This window comes from Lipotes vexillifer, unplaced genomic scaffold, assembly GCF_000442215.2.
Source record: "Lipotes vexillifer unplaced genomic scaffold, Lipotes_vexillifer_v1.1 scaffold691, whole genome shotgun sequence".
NCBI classification, from domain to species: Eukaryota; Metazoa; Chordata; class Mammalia; order Artiodactyla; family Lipotidae; genus Lipotes; species Lipotes vexillifer.
Genome location: NW_006788040.1, coordinates 3,771,055 through 3,790,707, shown reverse-complemented (window position 1 = coordinate 3,790,707; position 19,653 = coordinate 3,771,055). Strand labels below are relative to the sequence as shown.

The 19,653-nt window shown below is 51.9% G+C and overlaps 1 protein-coding gene across 2 annotated transcripts; it reads left to right on the top strand.

Annotated features, from left to right (window-relative positions):
• The first annotated feature begins 1,643 nt into the window (after nt 1-1,643).
• Nucleotides 1,644-17,756, top strand: NIPSNAP1 (nipsnap homolog 1). 2 transcript variants are annotated; one of them, XM_007461174.1, is made up of 10 exons: nt 1,644-1,761; nt 9,256-9,383; nt 9,583-9,628; nt 9,879-9,973; nt 13,119-13,189; nt 13,335-13,475; nt 13,779-13,810; nt 14,161-14,255; nt 15,554-15,637; nt 17,269-17,369. In XM_007461174.1, exons 1-10 carry the CDS (start codon nt 1,664-1,666, stop codon nt 17,331-17,333), a joined length of 855 nt encoding a protein of 284 aa, XP_007461236.1. In that variant the 5' UTR covers nt 1,644-1,663; the 3' UTR covers nt 17,334-17,369. The 2 variants fall into 2 exon arrangements, with proteins under 2 accessions (XP_007461236.1, XP_007461237.1); XM_007461175.1 differs by having other exon boundaries at nt 1,662-1,701; nt 17,269-17,756.
• Nucleotides 17,757-19,653: the final 1,897 nt, after the last annotated feature.

Sequence of the window (19,653 nt, the reverse complement as noted above, 5' to 3'; positions counted from 1 at the left end):
GATCAAGATGGTCACACCCACCTCTACACGCCTGCCACACCTGCTTCCTCCACAGCATGACACCAGTGACATGTTACTTACTATACCTCCATCTACCCATCAGGGCTTCTCCTAAGTGGCTGTGTCTGGGAACCCTCCAATCATGCTGACTTCCAGAATGAGGAGCTCACTCTTTTTGTCCCTCTGATAAACCCAAGGAGCAACTGGGCCCAGCTGTGTCTTCTTTGTTAACACAGAGAGCAGGCCCCAGGCTCATGGCCCTCTGCCTTAGCTACAAGGTACCAGCGATACTGTTATCTGTTGCAGTATCTGTTGCAAATACTTTTGCATTTATTTTGATGGTTCTACCTGTGTATAACAGTTGATTTCGGTTTTTTATTTATCATGATGATATACAGTATCCTTTTAAAATAAATCATGCAAAGAATACATGTTCATTGTAGCAACTTTAGAAAACACAAGAAAAAGAAATCATAGTTCAAGCCTCACTTCCTTATAGAAGTTATCATTGACCCTCAAAGTCTATATAGGACCTTGAATTTTCTCTTTCCCGCTCCCCATTATAAGTCCTCATAGCTCCACATACTTCTTCATAGCCTCTATCACAGTTGGCAAAAAATATTTTTGCGTATATTTTTCACTTATTCAGTAAATATTTAGTATGTCAGGCAGGAGAGGGGAGGGGAGGGGTAGGCCTAAGGCCTCTGCCGAGGAGGTTAGTACCAGTTTGATTTTGTCTCCCTGGCCAGGCCTTAAGTTCCAAGAGGGCTGGGGGATTGTTGTTCTGGCCGCCTTTGGTGTCTCAGAGTTAACCGCATGGCCTAGCCATGTGGACTCAATATTTGCTGAAGGAATCACAAAATCAAAGCCTGTCCTCACTCCTCCACCCCAGGCACACCACGCTGACCGTCAGCGTCAGCCTCAGCGGGTGGACATTCTTTTACACATACAGTCTCTCTGGAAGTTATTAGGCTCTTGGGCCCCCCTGTGGGGTCTGCAGGCCCTCTGCTCCTGCTAAGGTCTGTGACCTGGGGGACTGTGGGCCGAGAGGAGACTAGTTTGGAAGTTAGGCACAAGACCTGGGCAGAGCAGCAGATGGGCATGGGGCCCCAGGAGGCCCAGGCAGCGATGGTAGGGGCGGATGGAAAGGGAAAAGGAGATGACAGAGAGAAAGTGTCCCTTCAACCCAGAGCCTTGTCCATCTGTCTTAAATTGTTAGGGGGTTTTCCTTTCATAATGTGATAAACGCTGCCTGTGCCGCCCCCACCCCACCCCACCCCCGCCCAGGAACGCACAGGCGCACATAACTGTATACGATTTCAGGGGCCTTACTCGCCCTCTGCCGCTCATCCTTGAGTGCCCCGTTAAGAACCCCTGGTATTATTGTTCAATGCTCCCATTTTACCGGGGTGGACACCGAGGCCCAGAGTGGGCAAAGGGTTTGCTCCAGGTCACAGAGCAAGTCTGTAGCAGGGTTGCAGAGGCTCAGAGGACAGGAATCCAGACGTCTGCCCAGCACCTAAGTTGCTGAATGCACAGGGACTACACCCACCTGTCTGGGTGGAGAGGGGGCGGGCTACCAGGTGGGGCGGGGCTTACTCACGTTCCGCCTCCGCCGCCGGGTTCGGCGGCGGGGCCTTCCTCCAATCAGCCGCGCTCCAACATGGCTCCGCGTCTGTGCAGCATCTCTGCGGCAGCTCGGCGGCTGCTGGGGCGCCCGGGGCCCGGGGGCCGGCACGTTGCGGCTGTGGCTGCAGCGCGGTATGAGCCGGGCCGCGCCAGGCGGGGGCGGCGCGCGTGGGGGGTGCACGCGTGGGGGCCAGGGTCTGGGCTTGGGGGATGGGCAGAGACTCGGGCTTGTAATCTAGTGGTTAGAAGCGGAGCCATGGGGAGGAGGTCTGGTCAAAGAACGGGGGAGGTGGGAAAGGTATGCGCAGGGTCTTTGTCCTATTGGGTGTCTGGCTCTGGGCTAAGAATGAAGGGTAGGGTGAATGAGAGGGGCGGGTCCTGGGCCCTGGGGAGTGGGAGCTGTCAGAGGGCAGGAGGAGTGGCCCCTTCCCAGGCCTTTGCGGTGATTGTGAGATAGTCCCTGGGGGCTTCTAGGAGAGGCAGCACCTCCTTCCGGAAGTTCTGGGGGTAAGAGATATGGGGAGAAATGGGAGATCCCTAAAGGCCGTGGCTGCACAGATCCTTTGCTCGCTCTCCAACCCTGAACAGTAGAAGTGGGGCAAAGGAGGCCTGAGAAAGGATGGGAGTTGCCCAAGTTCACTCCCCCTGCCATCCTGTGGCGGCACTGGGTCTGGACCCAGGCCTCTTGACACCCCTGTGCTCTTTGCACCACAACTGGTGGCCTCCTGGGAGAGGGAGGCTGGCTGGGCCATGGGCTGGGCCTGGGCTTTTGTTTGGTCCCTACTCTGGGCTGAGGCAGGGCTGGGCCTCCCTGACTCTGACTCTAGTACCCTGTACTTCCCCCATCTCTGCTCTTACCACCCTGTACACACTTGCCTGTCCCTGCCACTGGAGCATCACCTCATATTTCTGTTTCCCCAGCCCCTGGCACAGGGCTCACAACAGTGTATGCTCAAGAACATTGGTCAAAGAAGTGAGGACCCCTGTCCCCCCACCTGTGGAAAGGAGGAGTCTGTGCTGCCCAGCAGCACAGGCATGAAGCTGCAGAGTTCTGTTAGGCTTCGCTGTGAGATGATCTAGAGTGCTGCGCAGTGGGGGTCAGGGGAGGCTGGGAAAAAGGAGCCAGGCATGTTGGCCCCAACCTAACTGCCCAGTAATTGGGGAGAAAGCTGATAACATGGAGAGAGCCTAGAGTTTGCCTGGCACCAGCACATCTAACTCAGCCTTTTTCAGTGGGGTGACCTTGCATGAGTCATTTGGCCTCTTGAAGTCTCAGATTCCTAATCTGTAAAATGGGGGTGATAAAGTAGGATGTATTTCATAGGGTTGTTGAGGATTAACAAGGCCATGTGTGCGACGTACCCAGCCCCTGATGAATTTGCTGCAAATGTTGCCCCTCGCCCAAACCTGTGTCTCAAGCAATTTCTTCATGAGCCCCGAAGATGTCAGGGCTGAAGGGGCTTTGGGGAGATCACCTCCTGTGAGCCCCTTGTTTTCCAGATAAGGAAATGGAAGCTGGGGGCGGGACCACACTGCCCCAGGGTTACAAAATTGGTTGGTGGTAAAGCCATTTGTGTGGCGAATAGCCAGAGGCCACAAAAGGAGCGTGGGACATTAAGGCAGCCTGCTGCTCCTCACTTATCCACTCCTTAACCTTGGATGGGGCACTGAACCTCTGGGATCCTTGGTTTCCTTCTCTGTAAAGTGGGAATGGGGATCCCTGCCTGGTGTTTTTCGTAGGATTGCTGTGCAGGTACTTGGATTAATACTTATCAAGTCCCTAAAGGACTGCTTCAAAGTTACTTACTCCCTGGTCCCACCTTGGATACCTGGGAATCCTGCCGACCCTCCATCTGCCCCGTATCTCTCTGGAGTCACCAGAGGGGCCCTCTGGCCTCTGAGCTTTGGGGGCCACTGAGGTATAGACACAGTGTGGGCTTTGAAATCGGATAGACCTGGATTGGAATCCTCTTGGCCATTGATTAATTGTTCTCGAATAAGGCCTGGTACATCTCTGAGCCTCATTTTTCTCTATTTTGTTTTTGAGCCTCATTTTTCTCAAGAACATATTGTGAGGATCAGCTCTCAGCACATAGAAAGTGCTCAGTACACAGCAGTTGCTACCGCTGCATCAGTAATGCTCTCGTTAACAGAACTTTAGTTCTTCCGGTTTGTCTTCTAAACACACACTTCAGGAACAATAAGCAGAAATGTGGCCCCTTTCTTTTTTTTTTAATTTATTATTTTTGGCTGCATTGGGTCTGCGTTGCTACGCACGAGCTTTCTCTAGTTGTGGCGAGTGGGGGCTGCTCTTCGTTGCAGTGCGCGGACTTCTCATTGCCATGGCTTCTCTTGTGGAGCACAGGCTCTAGGCGTGCGGGCTTCAGTAGTTGCAGCATGTGGGCTCAGTAGTTGTGGCGCACAGGCTCTAGGGCATATGGGCTTCAGTAGTTGTGGCACGCGGGCTCAGTAGTTGTGGTACACAGACTTAGTTGCTCCGCGGCTTGTGGAATCTTCCCGGACCAGGGCTCGAACCCGTGTCCCCTGCATTGGCAGGTGGATTCTTTTTTTTTTTTAATTTATTTATTTATTTATTTTTGGCTGTGTAGGGTCTTCGTTGCTGCGTGTGGGCACTCTCTAGTTGCAGCGAGCAGGGGCTACTCATTGTGGTGCATGGGCTTCTTATTGCTGTGGCTTCTCTTGTTGTGGAGCACGAGCTCTAGGCACGTGGGCCTCAGTAGTTGTGGCACGTGAGCTCAGTAGTTGTGGCTTGTGGTCTTAGTAGTTGTGGCGCACAGGCTTAATTGCTCCGCAGCATGTGGGATCTTCCTGGACCAGGGATCAAACCAGTGTCCCCTGCACTGGCAGGCAGATTCTTAACCAGTGCGCCACCAGGAAAGTCCTGTGGCCCCTTTCAGCCAACTCAAAACAGAAGAGTGTTTCAGGAATGTGCACAGAGCCAAACTTCCTAGCATATCAGTCTAGAACATTCCAGAGCACTTTCATGTGGTGAGGCACCAGATCGTTGATCCCTATTGACAGTGCAAATGTGTCTCAAAAGTTCTCATCTGGGACAGATATTTACTGAGCAACTCCCATGCTAAAAGCATTGTGCTGGTACCTTGAGGGGTGGAGAACGTCAGCTCTGGGCTTCCGGTGTGACTGGGGAGACGAGACATATTCACGTGAAAATGTTGGAGGGGCTGAGGGCGAAATAGGAGAGGGTTTTTTTGGGGTCTTTTTTTGGCCGAGCCCCACATGTGGGATTTTAGTTCCCCTGACCAGGGACCTAACCTGTGCCCCCTGCTGTGGAAGCACAGAGTCTTTTTTTTTTTAATTGGAGTATAATTGCTTTACAGTATTGTGTTAGTTTCTACTGTACAATGAAGTGAATCAGCTATTTGTATACATATATCCCCTCCCTCTTGGACCTCCCTCCCTGCCCCCACTCCAGTCCCCCAGCCATCCCACCCATCTAGGTCATCACAGAGCACCTAGCTGAGCTCCCTGAAGCACAGAGTCTTAACCACTGGACCTCCAGGGAAGTCCCAGGAGAGATGTGTTTATGGAAAGGGTTGAACTGGTTTTTCTAGTCCTAAGGGGCATTCTTCTTTTTCTTTTTTTAATTTATTTAATTTATTTTATTTTTTGGCTGCATAGGGTCTTCATTGCTGCGCGTGGGCTTTCTCTAGTCGCGGCGAGCGGGGGCTGCTCTTCGTTGCGGTGCGAGGGCTTATTGCAGTGGCTTCTCTTTGTTGCAGAGCTTGGGCTCTAGGCGCGCAGGCTTCAGTAGTTGTGGCATGAGGGCTCAGTAGTTGTGGCTCGCGGGCTCTAGAGCACAGGCTCAGTAGTTGTGGCACACGGGCTTAGTTGCTCTGCGGCATGTGGAATCTTCCTGGACCAGGGCTCAAACCCGTGTCCTCTGCATTGGCAGGCAGATTCTTAATACTGCACCACCAGGGAAGCCACACCCTTGGGGCTTAATATATTCTTAATATAGTTTAGATACCAGACTCTTTGGTGTTTCTGGGATGATTTACTGAGATTACATGAAGAACAGAAGGAAAGAAAGTAAGTTGGGACTGCCTTAGAGCAGTGATTTTCGGGCCTGAGTGTGCATCAGAATCCCTTGGCAGGCTTGTTAAAACCCAGATTGCTAGGCCCACCCCCAGAGTTTTTGTTGCAGTGGGTCTGGGATGGGGCCTGAAAACTTCTAACACGTTCTCAGATGTTGCTAACGATAGGGAATCTTGGCTCTGTGGTCACCAAATTTAAGAGGGAATTGGGGACTTCCCCGGCAGTCCAGTGGTTAAGACTCTGCACTTCCACTGCTGGGGGCATGGGTTCAGTCCCCGGTCGGTCGGGGAGCTAAGATCCCACATGCTTCATGGGGCGGCCAAAAAAATAAATAAATAAAAATTAAAAATACAAAAAAAAGGGGACTTGACTCTGGAAAGCTTGGCAAAATAGATTAGAGCTAGAATCCCAAGTGGAGACATTCAGCCTTGTTTTATGGGCAGTAGGGATCCATAGAAGATTTTCAAGTGGACGAATAGCATCACAACCATGGTGCATTACAAAATTGGTGGGCAGGTTAGGAAAAAAGGGAAAGAATGGGAGCCAGGAGTTCAGTTAGGAAGTTAGGTAGGAAGAGTGATATTAGCTGCACTGCCGTGTCTGCCCCATTCTCTACAAGGCAATCCTATTGCTCTTATTTTATGGATGAGGTAAATGAGGCTCAGAGAAATGATGCTAGGCTGGGATTAGTCCTGGATTTGTCCAGAACCTGTGTTCTTAAGCACTAATTCTGCTGGTGATGGTGGGGATGGAAAGGGCCCCTGAGTCCCAAGTCCACACTCTGAGCCAAGGTCCACACTTTCTCTCCTTTCTTACCTCTCAGATTTCATCATTTTCATGCACCCGTGTCCCCCCACATGCCTGCACTCATTCCCCAAACGTGGTCTGAGCATGTACCACGTCCCCAGCACTGTTCCAGGCACTGGGGATACAGCAGGGATACACGAGACAGACAATATCCCTATCATCCTGGGGCTCTGCTTCTAGTGGGAGACAATAAACAAGGCACATAATAAACAAAAAAATTCTTTAATGTGTTAGAAGGAGCTACAGAAAAATAGAGAGCAGGGTGGGAAGAGTTGGGGAGTTCAGGGACAGGAGAATGTTGTGATTTCATTGAGAAAGTGAAATTTGAACTCTTGAAAATGTGAACCCTCGGATGCTAGCTTCAAGTTCAGACCCTGCCCTGGGATATTCTTGGGACTTGTAGAAAAGATCTTTAGAGATAGGCTGCTCTACCCTGCTCTTTTGACACGTGGGGAAACGGAGACCCAGAGGCAGGGAAGATTAGACAGTGGTGGGAGGAGATGGGAGCCCATCAGAGCTCCTGGACCCCCTCACTCCCCAGCCCCCAGGGTCCCAGGCTCTCTCTTCAGGGCTGGCCACTTGGCTGTTTATCTTGGTCAGTGCTGATGTTAATAAATTACTCAAAGCCCAGTCCTGGAGCAAAGGTCTTGGTTGACAAATAGTAGGAGTGGCTGCCCTCCCTGTCACCACCCCTTCCAGCGGAAGCAGCCTCTCTACATTCAGACCAAATGTTAGGTCCCTCTGCCGTGGCTTTGTTAAAAACACCTGGTTCTTCACAGTATCTACCTGATGCTAGTTCCCCAGGTTGTTGCCAGATCTGAGGTGGGGCTGACTATAGAGGAAAGAGCTCTGGGTTCTTTCCTGAGCTCCCTGTCCCTGATTTGCTGTGTGACCTGGAGACAAGTTTCTTAACCCTCCCACCTCCGACCTTCTATTTTCTCATCTTGAAAATGGGGGCATTAATAATATCAACATTATGATATCCTTACATAGATTCAGCGGGATCATGTTAAGCTGATCACAGGTCCCTGGCACAGAGGACATCCTCAGCCAATGTTAGCCATAGTGAGGCTCCCTTATTCTTGTCCCAGATTTTTCACAGACTGCATCGACCATCTGATGATAACTGTTTTTTGTTAATGAAGCAAATACACACAAAATGATAGAAAGCCTATGAATTTGGAAACACTTTAAACAGTTTTTTTTACCTTTACAAAAAATTATAATGAATAACGAAAAGTTTAACCATCTTCCTCTTCCCTTTCCCAGGTAAGCAGTATTAACAGTTTGGGACTGGGAGTTCCTGGGCAGTTCAGTGGTTGGGACTTGGCACTTTCACTGCTGTGGCCCGGGTTCAGTCCCTGGTCAGGGAACTAGGATCCCGCAGGCTGCTTGGCGTGGCCAAAAACCAACCAACAAAAAGCAGTCTGGGACAGATTGTTACTTATCTTTCTCTATGCTTATACAAATATTTCACCACTTTAAGATGCTTTTTAAATTTTATCAGTTCCAGTACTTGCTCCATATTTTGGAGAAAAGCAATACTTTGATTTACAAAACGTTTATCCTAGCCACAGAAAAGGCTTGAAAAAGGAGAGGACTTGCTGATGGGGCCCCCACTGCCAGGCTCCTTGGCTAGAAATCATCCAGTGGGAGGCTTGTGTTTCAGGCCTGGCTACAAGCTGCACCACTGCTGTTAAGTAAGATGGTTTACCACCTTTGGCAGCCTAAAAGTAATCCCCACCCCTGCTGGGACCTTGTGTGGGGAGTGCAGTTATGATCTGTCAGGACCTGATGGTTGGTCCCCCTGCTCTGAACAAGGCACGTCATTCATTCATTCATTCTCATAGCAACATAGCAATGTGCACAGGGCAGGTATTTGTCAGTTAAGTGTTGGCTGGATGAGTGAATGAATCTTGCCTTTTGATGCCTTTGACCCCCTCTACCTGCCTTTATCTGCCAAATCAGCCCTGGAGATTTGGAGACTGGCCAGATCACCTCGTCTGGAGAGCCAACCCAGACTTCCAGAGGCCAAGTTGAGGCTCACACATCTGGGCTCTCCCAGAGACCTCTGGCTGTAACTGTGTTCCAAGGTCCACTTCTCCCAGCAGACTGTGACCTCCTCAAGGACAAAGTGTGCTTGTCTTGGGCTCTCCATTTGTGGGGCTGGGATTGGGCACAGGCCAGGTGTAGTGTGAGCACCAGGGAGGATGGTGAGTGCAGCCCTCTCGTCAGAGGGGACAGAAATTGCAAAGAAATTGCAATTTCACAGAGTGAAAGAGCCTGGTGGGTTCAGGGAGAAGCATAGCTGGAGAGTGGGATACACAGGTTGGGGATGGACAGGATGGGAGGCTGCCAAGGTAGGTTGGGCTGTCATGGGCTTTGGACATCAGGCAAGATGGGTGCGGGGTTGATCCCCTTGGCAAGGGATGCAGTTGTGTGGTCCAAGTGGAGGACCTCTTGGAAAGGGGTGAATTGGAGGCAGGGAGGCTGGAGAGAGAGGCGGGAGGTGGGGCTGCCTCTCCTGGCCTCCTGAGGCTCCGCAGAGCTTCAAGAAGCGAACTGGGGAGCCAGGATCTCTGTAGAAAGGACCAGCTGTGCTCAGCTGGCTCCAATGATAGGACATCTTCTGGAGCTGCCATGGGATTCCGTGGCTTCATTCCCAGAAATGTGTGTCACTAGCATTGGGGAGCAAGGCGTCTGAGCAGATGTAAGCAGGTCCCCCCGAACTCTGTCCCGCAGCTTCTATTCCAAGGACAATGAAGGCAGCTGGTTCCGTTCTCTGTTCGTCCACAAGGTGGATCCCCGGAAGGATGCCCACTCCACCCTGCTGTCCAAGAAGGAGACCAGCAACCTCTACAAGATCCAGTGTGAGTGGCTGCTGAGTTGGCCAGCCCGCCCTCCCAGGGCCTCTGGGGGCCTGCAAGGCTCTGGCTGGGACTTGAGAGGGTCTGGGACATCCCGAGCTGTCCTGGAAGCCCATGCCCTGTGGGGCTACCCCCAGCACAGCTCCCCACAGACACCCTGCTCCCCCTCGCTTCACCTCCTGCTCTCTATCCTCTGTTGCAGTTCACAATGTGAAGCCCGAGTATCTGGATGCCTATAACAGCCTGACGTGAGCTGACCCTAACCCTAACCCTCATGTCCCAGTCCCTGCTTGTGTGGGGACCTCTATCCCAGCCCTGTTCTCTGTGCAGAAATCCAGGGGGGTGTAGATTTCAGAGCCACACGTCCTCTCGTGCAGCCTCTGCACCTTAGAGATGGGGAGACTGAGGCCCAACTCTGCGGGCCTGAGTTGGAAGCCTCATCTCAGGGGCTCTGGTGGCTGGTGTGAGCCCTCCCCCTTCTCTGTGCCCCTCCCACAGGGAGGCTGTGCTGCCCAAGCTGCACCTGGATGAGGATTACCCCTGCTCGCTCGTGGGCAACTGGAACACATGGTACGGGGAGCAGGACCAGGCAGGTGAGCTGCCCACCCCCCAGCGCCACTGCTGCCCAGCCCAGGTGGCTGCCCTCCACTCCCTCTGCAGCGGCACCCAGAGGGGTCTTTCTAAATGCAGCCCCCGTCATCTCACTCTCCTGCCCAAACATCTGTGGCGGCCCCTCTGCCCTTGGGGTGCCCCACGAGGCTCTCGAGCCCTTCCCTGCCCAGCGTCAAGCCTTGTCTCGCCATGTCCTCCTGCTCGCTGCACCATCCCACCCAGGACTTCTTTCTGTTCTTCAGATGGATAGTTTTTCCCTCTAGTTCCACGCTCTTGTTCATGCTGTTTTGTCAGCCTGAAGCATTCTTTCTCCTTTGCCTCCTCTACTTGGCTCACTCCTCTACTCACCTTTTATTTTGGTGTAGACATCACCTCCTCCTGGAAGCCTCCCCTGATTCCCTCCACCCCAGCTGGGTGAGGCACCTCTCCTGGCTCCCCAGCCCCCAGGACTTGCCTCTTCACAGCCCTGATCATGTGCCCTGTTCTGTCTGTCTCCCCGTGGAGGTGGTGAGTTCTGGGAGGGCGGGGACCCTGCCTTTCTTCACCACTGAGCCCCCGGTATGCTGTACATATTTGTGGAATAAAAGGGACTCTTGTCTGAGCTGGTTCCTTACAGCTTCCCAGCGGTACCCCAAGCATGCCCCATCGCACCCCAACATGCCCACCTCAGTTGGCACCAGCTGTGAGGACCCACACATGAATTTGGTTCACTCACAGCATCCCAGCCACTTACAGGGGCCTTGGCATTTAGATCTGCACTGTCCAGGAAAGTAACCACTAACCACATGTAGCTACTTAAATTTAAATTGGGTAAAGTTAAATAAAATGAAAAATTCAGTTCCTCAGTCACACTAGCCACATTTCAAGTGCCCATTGATAGAAATATGTGGCTCGTGGCTACCGTCTTGGATGGCACAGCTGTAGAACTTTTCCATCATAGTAAGAAAGTCCTTTTGGACAGTGCTGATTAGACTGCGTACAGCACAGGGAGCTCCTCTGGTGCAGCCCTGATAGAGGGTCCTCTATGCTTCCCTTGAACACTCACAGCTATGGGGAGCTCACTACCACACAAGCCAACTTATCTCATCCTTCAACTGCCCTGATAATTGTATGTGTTTTTTTTGTTTGTTTGTTTTTTAAATCTGTGATCTGCAGTTAGGTAGATTCTCTTAATCATTTATTCTGTTTCAGTAACAGTCACTGACACATTAATAGTGGGGTAGGAGAAAATCTGTCTTCCGTTCCAGCCCCTACAGTTTCCCCATTTTAGGTACAACCTAATCAGTTCCAGCAGTACTTCTTGGATTCTTCTAAGTATCTGCTAATTGAGAAATGAACTTTGAGGAATGGGAGCGTGAATTTTAAAGCATGTCCTATATTTTGTGTATCTTGAGGGGTTGTCCCCTATGTAGAATCATCTGGGGAGCAGATCCACTGAGCCACCCCCTGGGAGTAGGGCTCAGGAATCTACATTTTAATGAATTTGTAGATTCGGGTTTTTTGTAAAAAACCTCCAATCCATTGTCTAGATGGAACACTATCATTGTTAGAAAATTCTTTCTTCTCATGGGCCTTGGATGCCCTCCTTGTAACTTTTACCTCTTGGCCCCTAGAATTAGGCTAATGCCTCTTCCACAGGTCAGCATTCCTGGTCTTAATAGACTGCCATCCATACAGTACTTTTGCTGTTTCCCTTGGGAAAGAGGCCTTTAAACCATAGGGTCAGACCATTTTGCAGATGGGAAAATCAAGGCAGAGATGGAGTCAAAAGGCAGGTGAGCGACCAGCTGGGGATAAGTAACAAGAGTCTGAAATGCCAAGCCACTGGCCAGCCAAATGCTCTCAGCCTTAGCCTGCCCGATTGACCTTTTAGGGACCTTCCTCCCTTGGCCCCAGCCATGCTCCCAGGCATGACAAGACTGTTCCTTCTCTTGCACACAGACTAGGTTTCTTTATCACTGGAAGGTGTATCAGAGTTTTCCTGGGGCTGCTGTAAAAAGTACCAACTACTGGTGGGCTTAAAACAACAGAAATCTATTCTCTCAAGTTCTGGAGCCCAGAAGTCTGAGATCAAGGTGTCGGTAGGGGCATGCTCCCTCCAAAGGCTCTAGGGGAGAATCTTTTCTTGCCTTTTCCAGCTTCTAGTGGTGGCCGGAAATCCTTGGCACTCCTTGGCTCACAGATGCATTGCTCCAATCTCTGCCTCCTTAGTCACATGGTGTTCTCCCTGGGTGTCTGTCTTCACGTGGTGTTGCCCTCTGTGTCCAAGTCTCCCTCTTCTTATAAGGACATCAGTCATTGAATTTAGGGCCAACCCAATATGACCTCACCTTAGCTTGACTACCACTAGAAAGACCTTATTTCAAATAAGGTCACATTCTGAGGTTCTGGGTTGGCATGAATTTGGGGGTGGGGGTGGAGGACATTATTTAACCCAGTACAGAGACTGTGATAAAAAATGCAAACGGTACAAAGAGTTAGCAATGAAAAGTAAGCCTCCCTCCTGGCTGTGAACCCCAGGCCTCAGTTCTTTGCCCCAAGGGCATCTCCTGTCACAATCTCGATGGCTCTCCATCAAGAGGTGGTACATAGACCAGCATCTCTGGATGTGTTCTTCCCCCTCTAAACACATGTGGTACCATACCTCACATGCTGCTCTGTTCCTTAGTTTTTTTCCCTTAATTCAGTGTTTTGGAGTCATCCATCTCTGCCCATCAGACCTACCCCTTCCTTTGGCCCAGCCTGTCCCTCACAGGCCTGGTGGTCTGCTTTATGCACGTGCAGCTCCTAGGGTACAAGTTCACGTCTGATCCTCTTGTTGCTACTTAAAGAAGTTTGGGTGGGAGCGTTATTCTCATTTTCAAGATGAGGACATTGAGTCCTAGAGGGGTCACAGGCCACCTGGCAAAGCTGCATCTCTAACCTAGGTCTCCGGGTCTTGTGTCTGGCTTTTCCCCCTGCCTAGAGCTGCCCCCACCAAGGCAGAGGGAACTCAGAGAGTCCTGGTGCTATAGGGAACCAGACTGGAGCCTCCCCTCTTACATACACACCTAACCAGCCTCGGGGTAAGCAGGGCAGTGTCCCCGCAGCCCCCTGACCTGTACCCTCCTCCCTGCCGCCCAACAGTGCACCTGTGGCGATTCTCAGGTGGCTACCCAGCCCTCATGGACTGCATGAACAAGCTCAAAAACAACAAGGTATGTTGGCATACACTCAGCAAACCTCTCCAGATGCTGGTTCTGGCTCAGCCCTGTGCTGGGGGCTGCCTCCGTCACCCTGTGGGACATACCGATGGGGCCGGGGCACTTCCTGGCTGCCATACCCAAACCACCATGCCCGCAGGAATACCTGGAGTTCCGAAAGGAGCGGAGCCAGATGCTGCTGTCCAGGAGGAACCAGCTGCTCCTCGAGTTCAGCTTCTGGAACGAGCCACAGCCTAGAGACGGCCCCAACATCTACGAGCTGAGGACGTACAAGCTCAAGGTGCCTCCCCTGCCAGCTCCCCGCCTGTCTCCCACCCTTCCTGCAGCAGTGCTGCTTTCCTGGTACCCTGAGGTGGGCGGGCCTGGTGCCCCAGCACCTAGATTGGGGCTTCTGGCCGCAGAACAGAGGTGTGTGTGCATGTGTGCACACGTGCACACCCAGGCATGAGTCAGGGCCCCATGAATAAGGTGAAGCAGCCCCAGGAGCTGCAGAGACATGACAGTTTCCCATCCCCACCCAGCAGTGATGCTTGAAATACCAGAAGGGGGCTCATTCGCCTCCTCTGCTCTGGTTCTCTTTCAGCCGGGGACGATGATCGAATGGGGGAACAACTGGTGAGTGGTGGTTCTGGGGAGTTGGGGGTACCCTGCCCACCTGCCCCATCAAGGCCCCTGGTGGACCACCTTTCCCAGGGCCCTGTAGCAGGGAACCCGTCATCCTCCATGCCATCTCCAGGAGATGGTGATGATCCAACCAGGGGGGTGAGGATCCTCTAGACCACTGTGGTAGAACACCCAGCCAGCAGCTGCACCTCCGTCACCCTGGTCCCTGATCATTTCTGAGAGCCGAGGGCCCTACCTCAGGTTCCTCCCTTGATGTGTAACTGAGAAACCAGCCTGGGAACACCCGGAGGGCCCTTTGCACCGGCCCTGGCCTCTGCCCCACACTTTTCTGCCATCCCCAGGGCTCGGGCCATCAAGTACCGGCAGGAGAACCAGGAGGCAGTGGGTGGCTTCTTCTCGCAGATAGGAGAGCTCTACGTTGTGCACCATCTCTGGGGTAGGCTGGGGACCCTCCAGGACCCTCTGTGGCCCCCTTTCTCCACTCTCAGTCCATGTCAACAATACAAATATATTAGTGCCCTTGTGGAGCTTACATTCCAGCAGAGGGAGATACCACCTCAGACATAAAGTAACGAAAAAGATAATTTCGGATTATTACAAATCATAGAGAGGGAGAAATAATGAAGAAAAATGTGGGAAGTTTCATTGGCTTAGATAGACTAGAACGCCTAAGGAGGTGAACTGTAAGCTCAGCTAAAGGATGAGGAGTCAGCTGTGAATCGCCAGGGAAGGGTATTCCAAGTAGAGGGAACAACACGTGCAAAGGCCCTGCGGCAGGGAAAGGCCTTCAGGGTTTTGAGGAGTGCAAAGGAGGGCTGTGTGGAGGGAGGGAGTGGGGAAGAGAGTGGGAAGATGTGGATTGACCAGGTTAGACTAGGTCTTGCAGGCCATGGGAATGAGATGAGTTGGGATTTATTCTTTTTCTCTTTTTTTTTTTTCCGGATGCACCGCGAGGCTTGAGGGATCTTAGTTCCCCAATCAGAGATTGAAGCCGATCCCCCTGCACTGGAAGTGCAGAGTCCTAACCACTGGACCATCAGGGAATTCCCGGGATTTATTCTAACTTCAGCAGCCATCTGCTGCAGCGTTTCAAGCAGCATGAAATGACCTGATTTGTGTTCTAATTGTTCCTCTGGCTGCCATGTGCTTTGTTGGGAGCACTTTGTAGGGGAGCAAGAGAGGATGTGGGGCATCAGGAGATGGTTATAATAGCTCAGAGGGGAGAGGATGGTGGCCTGGCCTAAGGTGGTGACAGTGAGGATGCTGAGAAGTCCACAGATTCATTGGTCTGGAGGTGGAACCAATGGGACTGGTGGATGAATTGTCTGTCTGGGGTGGGGGAGGGAGAGAGGACCCCAGGACACCAAGACTCCTGTTTGAGCAGCTCTGTATTGCTTACTGAGACCCTTGGAGGAGCAGGTTGGAGAGTCAGGAGTGTACTTTTGGTCCTTAGAAGTGTTACCTTTGAGACACTGACACATCTGAGTGGAAATGTCAAGTGGACACTGGATAGTCGAGTCTAGAGCTCAAGGGAGAGTTCTGGGCTGGAAATACACAAGAAATGTACTGATTGGATGAGATTGTCAAAGCAGACAGTGTTTGCTAACAGTTGGAGGCATCCGGGGAGGAAGAGACAGCAGGGCAAGGTTTGGTGCAATGGAAGGAGGGCCTTGTGCTGGGTACAGGCTCAGATCCTCTGTGCCTCAGGAATGAGCCTATGCCTTCCCCCCACAGCCTATAAAGACCTGCAGTCTCGGGAGGAGACCAGAAATGCTGCCTGGAGGAAGAGGGGCTGGGACGAAAATGTCTACTACACAGGTGAGCACCTCCTCTGAGGTCATCTGCCAAGAGCCATATCTGAGGATGGAATCCCCTCTGCAAGTAGATCTGACCTCGTTTGATTACCTCTCATGATGGAGAACTCACTTTCAGGACAATGAGTTAGTAGGTTCCTGTCCTGGTGGCATGCTCCCCGGGATGCAGGCTGTCCTGGGTGAGTGCTCTAAGGGGCAGTAACACAGCCAGGTGGTCCCTGCCTCAGAGAAGTGTTGTAGTTGAGCACACTGTGTGACCTTGGGCCTGGTTCTTCACCTCACTGATGCTGTTTTCAATCTGTAAGGTGGCAATGGCGAGAATGCCTCCCTCAGAGGGCTAATTTATGAAAAGTGCTTGGCCTAGACTCTGGCGCAGAGGAGGTGCACAGTCAGTTTTTTCGAGCAAGTTTTTTGCCTACAGCATTTGCCACTTTGCCGGGACCCCTGGGAACCACCTGGAGTCAGTAGGTGCTGGGTGAGCACTCACTGTGTACCAGGGACTGTGGTGGGCAGGAGTTGGGAGGCAGAGAATGCCCTGCCCTTAAGGAACTTACAGCTGAGCTTCCACACTTACCAGCTAGTGTGCGGGAGAATGCATCTCCTGAAGGAGTTAGCGGGAGCCTTGCTCTTCCAAGTGTGGTCCCAAATGACAGTGTCAGCATCCCCTGGAAGCTTGTTAGAAATGCCCAATCTCAACCCCCTCCCTCCCCACACTGAATCAAGATCTGCACTTGAACGAGAACTGTAGGTAATTTGTAAGCATGGTAAAGTTTAACTGCACTGAGCAGGAGGAAAGAGTCTGACCTTCTGGGTGACCTTGGGCTGACCTGCTCTGAGCTGCAGCGTCCCCACCTGTAAAATGAGTCATTTGAACTAAATCAGTGTTTTTCAAACCTTAGCCCCTTGAGGACACCCTCACAGCTTTTGTCCTGCCAGTTTTCTTCTGCTATAATTATTTTCTTGATCTCTTCCTTTAAATCCCCCTGCTTTGTTCTTCACCTAGCTTTGTCCTAAGCAATAATATCTGTGAAATCACTTTTAAGCTATGCTGGTTGTTTTTTCACATACATAGGAAGTAAATACATAATTATGAAAAAAAATTTTTAATAAATTTATTTATTTGTTTATTTATTTATTTATGGCTGTGTTGGGTCTTCGTTGCTGCGTGCAGGCTTTCTCTAGTTGCGGCGAGCAGGGGCTACTCTTTGTTGCGGTGCGTGGGCTTCTTATTGCGGTGGCTTCTCTTGTGGAGGACAGGCTCTAGGCACGTGGGCTTCAGTAGTTGCAGCACGCAGGTTCAGTAGTTGTGGTGCACGGGCTTAGTTGCTCCACGGCATGTGGGATCTTCCCGGACCAGGGCTCGAACCCGTGTCCCCTGCATTGGCAGGCGGATTCTTAACTACTGCACCACCAGGGAAGTCCCAATTATGAAAAATTTTAAAAGCTGCCTTTCATCACAGCCTAAGTCCCCTCGTATCCCACAGTTTGGGAGATGTGGCGCTCTCCATGGGCCATTCCAGGAGAGCAGTGGGGTTTCCCTGTCTCAGCATCCCAGGCTGCCTCCTCCTTCAGGGGCTAGTTTTGGGGGGTTGGCTCACCTTAGCCCCCTTGTGACCTCTGCCTCTCTCTCTGCAGTCCCCCTGGTTCGACACATGGAGTCTCGGATCATGATCCCTTTGAAGATCTCACCTCTCCAGTGATGCTGCCGCTGCCTCCACCTCCTCCCACCTCTCCCTCAGGGTAGCCATGGACAGAGGAGATCCCAGCCCTGATGTCTTGGTTTTCTCTCAGACTCTGTGGACTCTGGGGGTAGTGCTCAGCTCAGAGAAGGGGGAGCTGAAGGATGATGGGGTTCTGAGGACTCGCAGCCCTGTCCAGACCCTTCCCACCTTCCCCGCCCACCCGTTCCCCTTGCTGGAAGCAGTTGTTAATTTCTCTGAATGAAGAACAGCAACCTTTTGTGTCTTTTCACATTTTCCCCTAAGATTCCTCATCTCAAGGCCACCAGTCCATAATCATCACCATGGAAATCCTCAGCTTTGCTTAAGTTGCACAAAAGGTAGTGTGTCCAGTGGTTAGAGGTGGGGTGGGAAGGGAGGAGGTCAGACCAGGCCAGGCTCTCAGGAATTCCCTGGTCTCTACTGGGCCAACCACTTGGTGGATAGTCTGAGCCAAGTCCCTTATGCTGGAGAAAAGCCTAGAACTGCCTCAAGAAGCAAAAGGGAAAACCCTCAAGTTAGCTAAGTCAGCAGGACATCCACATATTCCACCCAGAAAGGCTGGGAAAAGGGATGGGAGCTGGGAAGGACCTGGGGGAGGGAAACAGAATGGAACAGGAACCCAGAAGGTAGAACTTAGAACTCAGAACTTGGGTTTGAACTGAAGAATTTGGAATACAGAATTGGGAAGATAGAACAGAGATGACAGAAGACCACTTGGGGAGAGGTTCCTAATACAAGACAGTTGGAGAGAGGTGCATCTCTTTCTTCCCACATAATGAGGTTGAGAACTTGAATAAGTTGTTCCAGCCCTTCTGTGCAGGGAGTGTCTTCTGCCCTCCCTATTGCCCTCCTGCAGGCAGAGCTACGGACTAGGTCCCGTATTTCCCTCACCCCGTATTCCTTTTCTCCCTTTTCACATTCTCTTAGCCCAACCCTCATTCCACCAGGCCATCAGGTGTGTTGAGTGGGGTCAGTGACTTTGGGGACCTCCTCAGTGACCCCCACACCTCATAAACTTCTGAGTAGCTTGATTCTGCCTTCGTTTCAGGAAAACTTGTGCTGGAGTCACTGATGGAACCAGTTAAATATTTACTATAACCATGGTGTCTTTTCTTCATCTGCAAGGAAATTTGGCAGGTGCCCCAGGCAGGGCCAGCTTCACAGGTCCACCTGGCTGATCTACCCCACTGGAGGTTATTGCGTTCCCTGAGCTACTTTTGGGGAGGGCCTCCTACGGCAGAAGGAAATACACTGCATAACCAGGGATTCAGGACATCAGTGTTTCTATCTTCAGATGAGTAGGATTTACTGAACCTCAACAGTACGATTCATACCAGGGGTAGAAAATACTTGAAGCTGTCAAATGCTGCATTAGATTTGTGACTCTGCCCTAGGGCAAATCGGGCCTAAAATGGGGATGAACTTGGTGGGGGGAAAGAGGCAGGGTAAGATGGGATTAATGCCCACCTTGACTTGCTGCCCTCGCTAGTGTGGGATGTTCGGGTGAGTATGACAGTGGTTAAGAATCCAGGTTATGGAAGCAAATTCACAAGTGTCCAAATCATGGCACTACTACATTGTTGCGTTATCTTGGGCTCTCGACAAATTCATTCAACAAATACTTGGCCGAGCACCTACTAGTTGCTGGGCATTGCTTTAGGCGCTGGGGAAAGAATGAACGAGGCACATAGTCTTTGCCCTTGCGACTTCGGTTTCCTGGTTTCAGAGGGCAGCGTGAGGCTGTTGGCCGGCTGGGACCCGCCCAGACAACCCAGGTGCCACCATCTCCTTGTCCCCTCGCAGCCCAGCAGCCGCCCGCACGGCTTGGTGGCTGCGTCGGGACCCTTCGCGCTCCGCTTCCGGCCTCCACGCCTCACTTCCGGTCGGCCGCTCCTTCCTTCCGCTTCTCTGTGGTGCGGGAGCCGCGGGAAGTGGCTCGCTGACCGGGACGGGTCGGGGTGCAGTGTGGTGAGGAGAGCACCGGGGTGGGCCTGGGCGCGCTGGGACTGGTGTGCGGACCTCCCGAGGGCGTCCCCGGGCTGGAGTCTGACCCGGTTCTCCGTCCTTATTCTCCGGGGACCCCGGCCGCTCGGCGCCGCACTCTCAATTTCCTCCTGTGGAAAATGGTGGCTGCAGCATCGTCAGGCCTTATAAAGAGCAGCTTCTGGATAACGACCACCACGGTGGTGGTATCAGCTCACATTTATTATGCGCTTGTGTGTGCCAGGCACTGTCTCCTGTCTTGCCAAAGTCAGGATTTCCCACACTTAACGCTTTTCGGGTCCCTCTGTGAAAAATC